This window comes from Neolamprologus brichardi, chromosome 3, assembly GCF_056152115.1.
Source record: "Neolamprologus brichardi isolate AB-2024 chromosome 3, ASM5615211v1, whole genome shotgun sequence".
In the NCBI taxonomy this organism is placed as follows: Eukaryota; Metazoa; Chordata; class Actinopteri; order Cichliformes; family Cichlidae; genus Neolamprologus; species Neolamprologus brichardi.
The window spans coordinates 52996840-53007069 of NC_142106.1; the positions used below are offsets into that span (position 1 = coordinate 52996840).

At 43.0% G+C, this 10230-nt stretch overlaps 1 protein-coding gene across 1 annotated transcript in view; it reads right to left on the minus strand.

Moving 5' to 3' along the window:
* LOC148105800 (NACHT, LRR and PYD domains-containing protein 12-like) overlaps positions 1–9901 on the minus strand; it is a 112443-nt gene extending 102542 nt beyond the window's left edge. Inside the window, exons 1-2 of the mRNA XM_087838982.1 lie at positions 9729–9901; positions 7817–9587 (exon numbers count right to left, since the gene is read on the minus strand). Coding sequence (XP_087695108.1) covers positions 7817–9587; positions 9729–9861 — 1904 coding nt within the window. The 5' untranslated portion in view covers positions 9862–9901. The remainder of the gene's footprint in view (positions 1–7816; positions 9588–9728) is intronic.
* Positions 9902–10230: the final 329 nt, after the last annotated feature.

Sequence of the window (10230 nt, forward strand, 5' to 3'; positions counted from 1 at the left end):
GACCAGAAATGTGTGATTATTCAAATAACACTGGTTTCCAGCATTAAGTAATCAGACAGAGCCAGTTTCCTCATCTATCAGACACTGTTTGTGGCTGTAACGGCCATCTACATACCTCAGAGTGTCCAGTCTTAGCTGCTCAAGCATCTTCACTGCTGCCTCTCCTGGGTTATTGTAGCTCAGGTCCAGCTCTTTCAGATGGGAAGAACTGGAGCTAAAAGCTGAGACTAGAGACTCGCAACCTTCCTCTGTGATCAGGCAGCCTGACAGCCTGCAGACATGACAAATACTCTTAGAGAAGAGAAAAATAGCTAAATGCAAACAGAAAATTGCAGCCAAAAATGAAACAGGAGTTAAAAATAGCCATTAGTCAATCTAAACTTTAGATTGTAAACATCTAAACCTCATCTACTGAACATTTCAAGAACGCTGACCTGAGTGTTTCCAGTTCACAATATGGACTTTTCAGTCCAGAAGACAAAACCTTCACTCCAGAGTCCTTCAGGTCATTGTTACTCAGGTCAAGCTGTCTCAAACTAGAGGGCTGGGAGCTGAGTAGTGAAGACAGAGTTTCACAGCTTCTCTCTGAGAGATTACAGACACTCAATCTGAAGAGACAATAATGAGAAAATTAATAATGTCAAACTTTCTGGTCTGAACCTTTGAAAAATACATGATCTAGATAAAATATCATCTCTATAGAGGTTAAATCATCTGGAGGGTTAATTAATCATCAATAATCAATCAATGAGTCATCATTAAATAATTAATTAAATGTCATTAATGAATTAAGTTCAAAATACTTAATAAATTAAATATATACATCACTGATAAAATTCCAAGTAATTTCCAATAAATTAATTTCAAATGTAATGATTTTTAAATATATTTAATTAATCACTTATTGACACATTTAATTAATTATTTAAGAATCTATTTATTTAATTCATTTGGGCACTTCTAGCCCTGCAGCTGTGCATGTGCTTACATATCCACTGGTATGTATCCTACAGGTATTCTCACAGCAGTGCTGCTGAACATTAAATGACCAGCAGATGTCAGTTCTTCATAATAAGCAGTTAAACGAGGCTTTGTGTGATCTGCCTTTGGGTGAAGCAACAAAGCCGGAAAAATTGGACACATTCACAGAGCTTTACCACACCATCACTAGACAACAATGGAATTATTTTAATTAAAAACAAATAATGAGAAAGTCTTCTGCCTGGTTTCGTATCTCTGTGTTTCTGTAACAGAAATAAAGAGCTGAAACTTTCCTCACGACACCACCGATCAGCTCGAAGGGCCCTCGAGTTTACCTGCATGCATCCTGTTCACCTGTCAGCTGTTTAACACCTGCTGCTTATTCAGGAAACACGCCCACATTACCTGGTGACAGTCACAGTTTAATGCCGGCCGCTGTTTGTCAATATAAAATAATTTAGTTCCAATATTGTGCTCACAATTTGCAAATATACCGTATTATTTGGACCATAAGATGCCCCAGATTATAAGGTGCACTGTCGATTTTTGAGAAAATTAAAGGACTTTAAGTTTGTTAAGTTTCCTCAGTGCACAGCTGCTGGAGCTTGTGTTTACCCTCAAAGTGACCGATCTGGGTTTACCTGTTGCTTTAATAAGGATTTTGGGTTATTTGCATTTAAATGAAATAGATTTATTGACAGACATAAATTAAATAAGTAAACTTGCACCTCAGTAATATAGTTCTGCCACTTATCTGGTCAAATGACTGGAAATCTGATATCCAGTCACCAGCACAGCTTACTCACTTACAGTCACTTACTTCACTGTTTTTGCTCCTGAGCCAATCAGTTTGTTTTAGATTAAAGTTGTTTCATAACTGCATAATTTTACTGAAGTTTAATGTGTCAGCGGAGCACATGTGGAACTGAACCATTCGCTTGTCTTAATTATCTGATGTTTATATGTGTTACACTTTTTTAATCTTTAATTTTAAATTGAAACTAACATTTAAAAACATTTGGTACAATGTGGAAAGAGGAAGAGTATTTCCACCAGGAGCAGAAACGTCTGACTCAGCATGACGATGCTGTTGGTGGATACTGAAGAGCTCAGCCTGTCAAGACAGGATTAGGTTATCGTTTTAAAAAATGTTTATTCAATTATATTCTGAGGCCAGTTATCTGGTATAATTTTTGGAAGTCTATGAAAATAAAAATAAAATCAGATGTGTGGTCTTTTGGTTGTTTTTGTTTTGTTCAATAAGCAGATGTTGGTGTTTCAGCAATGCAGTAACTTAAGTTTAAAAGGCTTGTTAGAAACTATGAAACACATCAGATAACCCTAACCCTAACCCTACAGACTTCTGGACATTATTGACCCCCCCCCCCCCCCCCCCTCCCCCACAAGATCTTAATCAGACTTTATTTTAGAATACAGTTTATTAATATTTTTTAAGGCAGTTTAATAATTTCTGGAGCAGGCTGAACAGCAGTCTTCACTATCTATAAGCAGCATAAACATGCTGTGGTGAAAATGCTCTTTTTCCTCCTTAAACATCTTTTTAATGTTAGTTTTAATTTAATGTTTCAGATGCATAGTCTTAACTCAAAGTAACCATGGTCGGACTTGATTGAAGTAACTCAGGTCAGCCTGTCATGAACTCACAGTTTATGGCTAGACGCTAGCTGTGTCCCAATTCAGGGTCTGCACGCTTGAAGTACGCGCACTACGCGTACTACGTACGGTGCATACTATAAGTACGAGAAGTGCGGAAGTGAGAGGCTTGTGAAATGGGACGGTCTAGCCTTCGTTGCGCTGTTCAGGTTGCCTAGCAACCATGATACTAACCGCGAGAAACGTCTCATACAGCTTTGTTTGACAGAAAGGAAGGAAAAAAATGTTGGCCTTGGAAACTGCCAAGCAAAGACTCACAGCCTTGGCCAGCCGCTTGAGGAGGTACACCAGAGAGATAGAAGGCAGGAGAATAAACCAGCTGTTCTCCACAGAACCAGCAAAGGTGTACTCTCAGTGGCAAGGGAACAATAATAAGAGAACAGCACCACCAAGGCTGCAGACGGAGCAATACTGGAAGAGCATATGGGAGAAGGACGCAACCCATAACGGCAATGCTCAGTGGCTAGTGGATCTGAGGGCAGACCCTAGCGACCTCCCTGAACAGGGTCCAGTAACCATCACAGTGGCAGATATCCAAGAAAGGGTCTCCAGTATGAAGAGTTGGACAGCACCAGGGCCCGACATGGTTTACGCCTACTGGCTGAAGAAGCTGACTGCACTCCACGAGCGTCTGGTGAACAAATGAACCAGCTGCTAGTTGATGAGAGACACCCGGAATGGCTAACCGAAGGTCGGACGGTCCTGATCCCCAAGGACCCCAAGAAGGGACCGGTCCCCTCCAACTACCGACCAATAACCTGCCTCAGTACTACATGGAAGCTCCTGTCAGGCATCATATCGGCTAAGATGAACAGGCACATGGGTCAATACATGAGCGGGACACAGAAAGGAATTGGCAAGAATACCAGAGGCGCAAAACACCAGCTACTGGTAGACAGAACAGTCAGCCGAGACTGCAAGACCAGACTAACCAACCTGTGCACTGCCTGGATTGATTACAAGAAGGCCTATGACTCAATGCCCCACAGCTGGATACTGGAATGCCTAGAATTGTACAAGATCAATGGGACCCTAAGAGCCTTCATCAAGAACTCAATGGGGATGTGGCGTACAACACTAGAGGCCAACTCCAAGCCCATAGCACAAGTCACCATCAAGTGTGGGATCTACCAGGGAGATGCTCTGTCCCCACTGCTGTTCTGCATAGGCCTGAACCCCCTCAGTGAGATCATTAACAAGACTGGCTACGGATACCGACTACGGAACGGAGCAGTTGTCAGCCACCTCCTGTACATGGATGACATCAAGCTGTATGCCAAGAGTGAACGAGACATCGATTCACTGATCCACACTACCAGGCTATACAGCAATGACATTGGAATGTCGTTCGGGCTGGAGAAGTGTAGTCGGATGGTAACAAAGAGAGGGAAGGTAGTCAGAACTGAGGGGATTGAACTACCAGAAGTCAACATTGCAGACATAGAGGACAGTTACAAGTACCTGGGGATCCCGCAGGCGAATGGGAACCATGAAGAGGCCGCTAGGAAAGCTGCAACCACCAAGTACCTGCAGAGGGTCAGGCAAGTCCTGAGGAGTCAGTTGAACGGTAAGAACAAGATCCGGGCCATCAACACGTATGCCCTGCCCGTGATCAGGTACCCTGCTGGGGTAATAGGCTGGCCAAAGGAGGAGATAGAAGCCACTGACATAAAGACAAGAAAGCTCCTTACCATGCATGGAGGGTTTCACCCCAATTCCAGCACCCTGAGGCTGTACGCTAAGCGGAAGGAAGGGGGTCGGGGACTGGTGAGTGTCAGCACCACAGTCCAGGATGAGACAATGAACATCCAAGAATACATCACCAAGATGGCCCCAACTGACAGCGTGCTCAGTGAATACCTCAGGCAGCAGAAACCCAAGAAAGAGGAGGGAGACGAGGAGCCATCATGGAAGGACAGGCCCCTGCACGGTATGTACCACCGGCAGATAGAGGAGGTGGCTGATATCCAGAAATCCTACCAGTGGCTGGACAAAGCTGGACTGAAAGATAGCACAGAGGCACTAATCATGGCAGCACAAGAACAAGCTCTGAGTACAAGATCCATAGAGGCTGGGGTCTATCACACCAGGCAAGACCCCAGGTGCAGGCTGTGTAAAGATGCCCCAGAGACAATCCAGCACATAACAGCAGGGTGCAAGATGCTAGCAGGCAAGGCATACATGGAACGCCATAACCAAGTGGCCGGCATAGTGTACAGGAACATCTGTGCCGAGTATAACCTGGAAGTCCCGAGGTCAAAATGGTAAATGCCCCCAAGGGTGGTGGAGAATGACCGAGCTAAGATCCTGTGGGACTTCCAGATACAGACGGACAAAATGGTGGTGGCAAACCAACCGGACATAGTGGTAGTAGACAAACAGAAGAAGACGGCTGTAGTGATCGATGTAGCGGTTCCGAATGACAGCAATATCAGGAAGAAGGAACACGAGAAGCTGGAGAAATACCAAGGGCTCAGAGAAGAGCTCGAGAGGATGTGGAGGGTGAAGGTATCGGTGGTCCCCGTGGTAATCGGAGCACTAGGTGCGGTGACTCCCAAGCTAGGCGAGTGGCTCCAGCAGATCCCGGGAATAACATCGGAGATCTCTGTCCAGAAGAGCGCAGTCCTGGGAACAGCTAAGATACTGCGCAGGACCCTCAAGCTCCCAGGCCTCTGGTAGATGACCCGAGCTTGAAGGATAAACCACCCGCAGGGGCGTGCTGGGTGTTTTTTTATATATAAGGCTTTACAACTAAGTTAACGCTGAAAGTACAAACATCACTAATGTCACATAGCTTTGCCGACATGTGGCCAACAGTAATGTTTTAATGTTCTTCGTTATTAAACATTCGCACGTAAATAAGTGTCATATTCAGTACTTACTTTTGACAGTTCACTCTTGGCCGCTCCCTTCTGCCATATTTTGTGGCAAAATTATCCACACCCACCGCCGCGCTATGAATTGTGGGATATATGGGACCACGAAGCGTGCACCAGACCACGCTTGATATTTGGGGAAATCGACGGCGCATTTGGAGTATGCATTTGAAGTATGCATTTGAAGTACACTTCGAATTGGGACAGCTGTCGTCGCATGGCGGTGACGTAATCACACTTAAAATGCGTACTTCAAGCGTGCAGACCCTGAATTGGGACACAGCTTCAGTCTGTTGAACCTGTGCCTTGAAAAAGGCTCCTGTTTGTCCCTCGTGTTTGTTTTCACATTTTAGACTTTGCTTCTATTGGACTTTTTATCAGTAACACGTGTTTACGTTTTGCTGGAACAGTTGAAACGAACATAAATAAATAACTCGAGAGGTGATAGTCAGCAGGGGGTTTACAAGTTGTGTGCTGCGTTGACAGCAGTATGCAAGCTCGATCACTCGCAAGGTGAGTTGGCAGACATCACTGAAATCATCTGAGATGATTAGGTTCATTTTGACAAAGTGAGCAGATATTTAAAGATTATGCCACTACATTCTTGTCTAGAAGATATTAAAACCACCACCTCCACCTGCGGAGGAGAATTACTCACACCTGCAGCTGATCAAGCCTCGTCAGAGGAGCTACTTAGGAGTGTGGTGGAGCTCTCTCCAATGCTGGATCATTGCGTAACTTCACGTTAGTGTCTTGGCGAGTTAGTTAAGGTTAGTCTGCCGCATTGTGGTGTTGCTGACGGCTGCCTCTTTGTTATTCCCCAGAAGGAGTGTGGAGACGAGAGGGCAGCGAGCACGGGGTGCTCAGACACTGAGGAGCGGAGACAAAGAACACTAACACTGGCAAGAGGACATGTCAGAGTCGGGAACGCACTGGGGATTTATTGTTGTTTGGATTATTTTGCATCACTGTAAATAAATGCACTGACCTCATCAAAGAGTCCAGCATTTGGGTCCTCCTTCCCCTCATCATAGTCTGCCACGCAGGCCGTGACAGAAAAGCCCACTAAAAGAATGCCCACCAGACCAAAGCAATGGTTTTGACTTGATCAACATTAACCCCGCCCCCTGACTTTGATGGGTGAAGCTGACAAATAAAATGTATTTATGAACACCGATGCAGGGCCAGGAGTAGCAACGTGAATTAAATAAATACATCATTAAATAATTCATTGAATGTGTCAGTAAAAATAATTAAAATAGAAAACAAACCAATAATTGATTAAATATGTAATTAACTAATTTGAATTGTACATAAATACATAATGAAACATTTTAAATGAAATAAATGAATAATTTATTATTAATATATTTCTTTAATTATGTACTTTTTTTAAATTAATTACTGAAATAATTAATTCATTAGTGATGTATTTATTTAATACATCCATTAAAATTATTGCTATTTTACTCAAAATAAATTTAATAAATAAATATTAAATAGTTAAATTATAATAATGAATACATGCAACTATAACTGATTACATAAAAATGAGGATTTCTTAAGCTAAAGCCAAAGTGCTGACTCCTTTGGCATGTTACTCTCAAATGTTTTCCCTAATAACAATAACATAATTACACTTTAGCCACAAGAGGGCAGCAGCATTAATATAAGTCACATGTATATAAAGGTACAGTGATTACATTACAGACGGTGATGGCAGTGGGTTTTTCCATAACAGATTTACCAACCAATCACAAGTCATTTCTCTTGGTAGTTTTTTTCCCCTGAAGTTCCTCCTTTTGAGAATTGAATTACTTGACCAGATCTCTCTCAAACCCCACTGTTGCAGTTTATCTATCCTGCCCTGTAGTTATTTATCTGTTCATTTCTGACGCTTTCTCAACTTCTTGCACGTTTTAAATGGTTTTAGACAAAAACCCTTTGAAAGAGATATCAAAGTAAGGATATGTCAGTATAAAAATAAATGTAGTGTTTAAGTTGCAAATTTCAAGTCAAATCACAAACAACAATATCTGACCTGAGTGTTTCCAGTTTCCAGTTTCCAGTCTTCAGTCCAGAAAACAGTCTTGTCAAACCTGAGTCCTGAAGGTTGTTGTTACTCAGATCTAGAGCTCTGAGCACACAGTCTTCTAGTTGAAGGGAGGAGGACAGAGCTTCACATGCTCTCTCTGACAGGTTACAGCTATTCAGCCTAAAAAAGAGATATAAATCATCATAAATAAAATTACGATAAATTAAATAATAAAAACTTTATAACTTACAGAGCTTTTTTAGAGGCTTTGACCACTGGCAGCAGCCTCAGAAGAGCCTCCTCTGAAACAAAGTATTTCTTCAGGTCAAACACATCCAGATCTTCTTCTGATGACAGTAAGATGAAGACCAGAGCTGACCACTGAGCAGGAGACAGTTTATGTCTGAAGAGACGTCCTGAACTCAGGGACTGTTGGATCTCCTCCACTAGAGAACGATCATTCAGTTCATTCAGACAGTGAAACAGATTGATGCTTTTCTCTGCAGACAGATTCTCACTGAGCTTCTCCTTGATGTACTGGACTGTTTCCTGATTGGTCTGTGAGCTACTTCCTGTCTGTGTCATCAGGCCTTGCAAACAAGTTTGATTAGTCTTCAGACCCAAGAGAAAACGAAGGAACAAGTCCAGGTGTCCATTGGGGCTCTGTAAGGCCTTGTCCACAGCACTCTGATAAAAATATTTCTCTGTCTGAGAGCTTGTTTGTTGTTCTTCCAGCAGATTGAGTCCAGAGTTGATGAAGGTCAGATGGACATGAAGAGCAGCCAGAAACTCCTGAACACTCAGATGGATGAAGCAGAACACCTTGTTCTGGTACAGTTGTTTCTCCTCTTTAAAGATCTGTGTGAACACTCCTGAGTACACTGAGGCTGCTTTGATATCGATGCCACACTCTGCCAGGTCTGATTCATAGAAGATCAGGTTTCCTTTCTGCAGCTGACCAAAAGCCAGTTTTCCCAGAGACTCAATCATCTTCCTGCTCTCTGGACTCCAGTGTGGATCTGTCTCAGCTCCTCCATCATATTTGATCCTCTTGACTTTGGCCTGAACCACCAGGAAGTGGATGTACATCTCAGTCAGGGTCTTGGGCAGCTCTCCTCCCTCTCTGGTTTCCAGCACATCCTCCAGAACTGTAGCAGTGATCCAGCAGAAGACTGGGATGTGGCACATGATGTGGAGGCTTCGAGCTTTCTTGATGTGGGAGATGATCCTGCTGGCCTGCTCCTCATCTCTGAATCTCTTCCTGAAGTACTCCTCCTTCTGTGGGTCAGTGAACCCTCTGACCTCTGTCACCATGTCGACACACTGAGGAGGGATCTGATTGGCTGCTGCAGGTCGTGTTGTTATCCAAAGGCGAGCAGAAGGGAGCAGGTTCCCTCTGATGAGGTTTGTCAGCAGCTCATCCAATGAGGTGGACTTTCTTGTTTCAGTCAGAATTTTAGTTTTGTTGAAGTCCAAATTAAGTCGACACTCATCCAGACCATCAAGTATGAACACAACCTGGAAGTCTTCAAGCCTGCAGATTCCTGATTCGTTAGTTTGATTAAAGAAGTGATGAACAAGTTCCACCAAGCTGAACTTTTCCTCTTTCAGCACATTCAGCTCTCTGAAAGTGAATGGAAATATGAACTGGATGTCCTGGTTGGCTTTGTCTTCAGCCCAGTCCAGGCTGTATTTCTGTGTTAAGACTGTTTTCCCAATGCCAGCCACTCCCTTTGTCAGCACTGTTCTGATTGGTTCATCTCTTCCAGGTGAGGCTTTAAAGATGTCTTCTTGTCTGATTGTTGTTTCTGGTCTGTCTGGTTTCCTGGATGCTGTTTCAATCTGTCTGACCTCATGTTCATCATTGACCTCTGCAGTCCCTCCCTCTGTGATGTAGAGCTCTGTGTAGATCTGATTCAGGAGGGTTGGGCTTCCTGCTTTAGCGATGCCCTCAAACACACACTGGAACTTCTTCTTCAGTTGGGCTTTAAGTTCACGTTTACAGAGTGGAGCAAATATTTCTGAAGGTAAGAAATTCAGAAAAAAATATTATATAATAAATATCACAGCCTTTCAGTACCCTGAAAGGATGAATGTCTATTGGTCCATTTCTTGAATTATTAGGAAAGATTAATATTCAGTCTTTAGAGAAATTCTCTTACTGCTCTGCAGATGGTCAGCCATCTCATGCTGCTTAAGTCTCCTCAAGAAGTGGAGTGTGATCTTCAGAAATGCTTCTCTGCAGCTATTTCTTTCATCTTCATCCTCACCTTCAAACATCTCCTCATCCTCCATCTGGCTCTTTAAAGTTTCTGGGTGATCTGGACTCAGAACCTTCTTGATTTTCTCCAGTTCATTCTTCACAAACATGGTGATGTTTTCCTCCAGCAGCTGGAAAAGAAGACTATATGAATTACCCAGTGGTAAATGGACTGGTTCTTATATAGCTCTCTTTGATACTCTGTGCACACAAAGCATTTTATACAACATGCCTCATTCAACCAAGCACATTGTTCTATGCTTAAATACTTTATTTCACACTCTGGTGGATGCATCAGAGGGCAGCTTGGGTTTAGTACGTTACCCAGTACATTTGCCAGCCAGGGTTTGATTCACAAACCTTCTGACTAGTAGCTGACCTGCTCACCTCCTGAGCTACAGTCA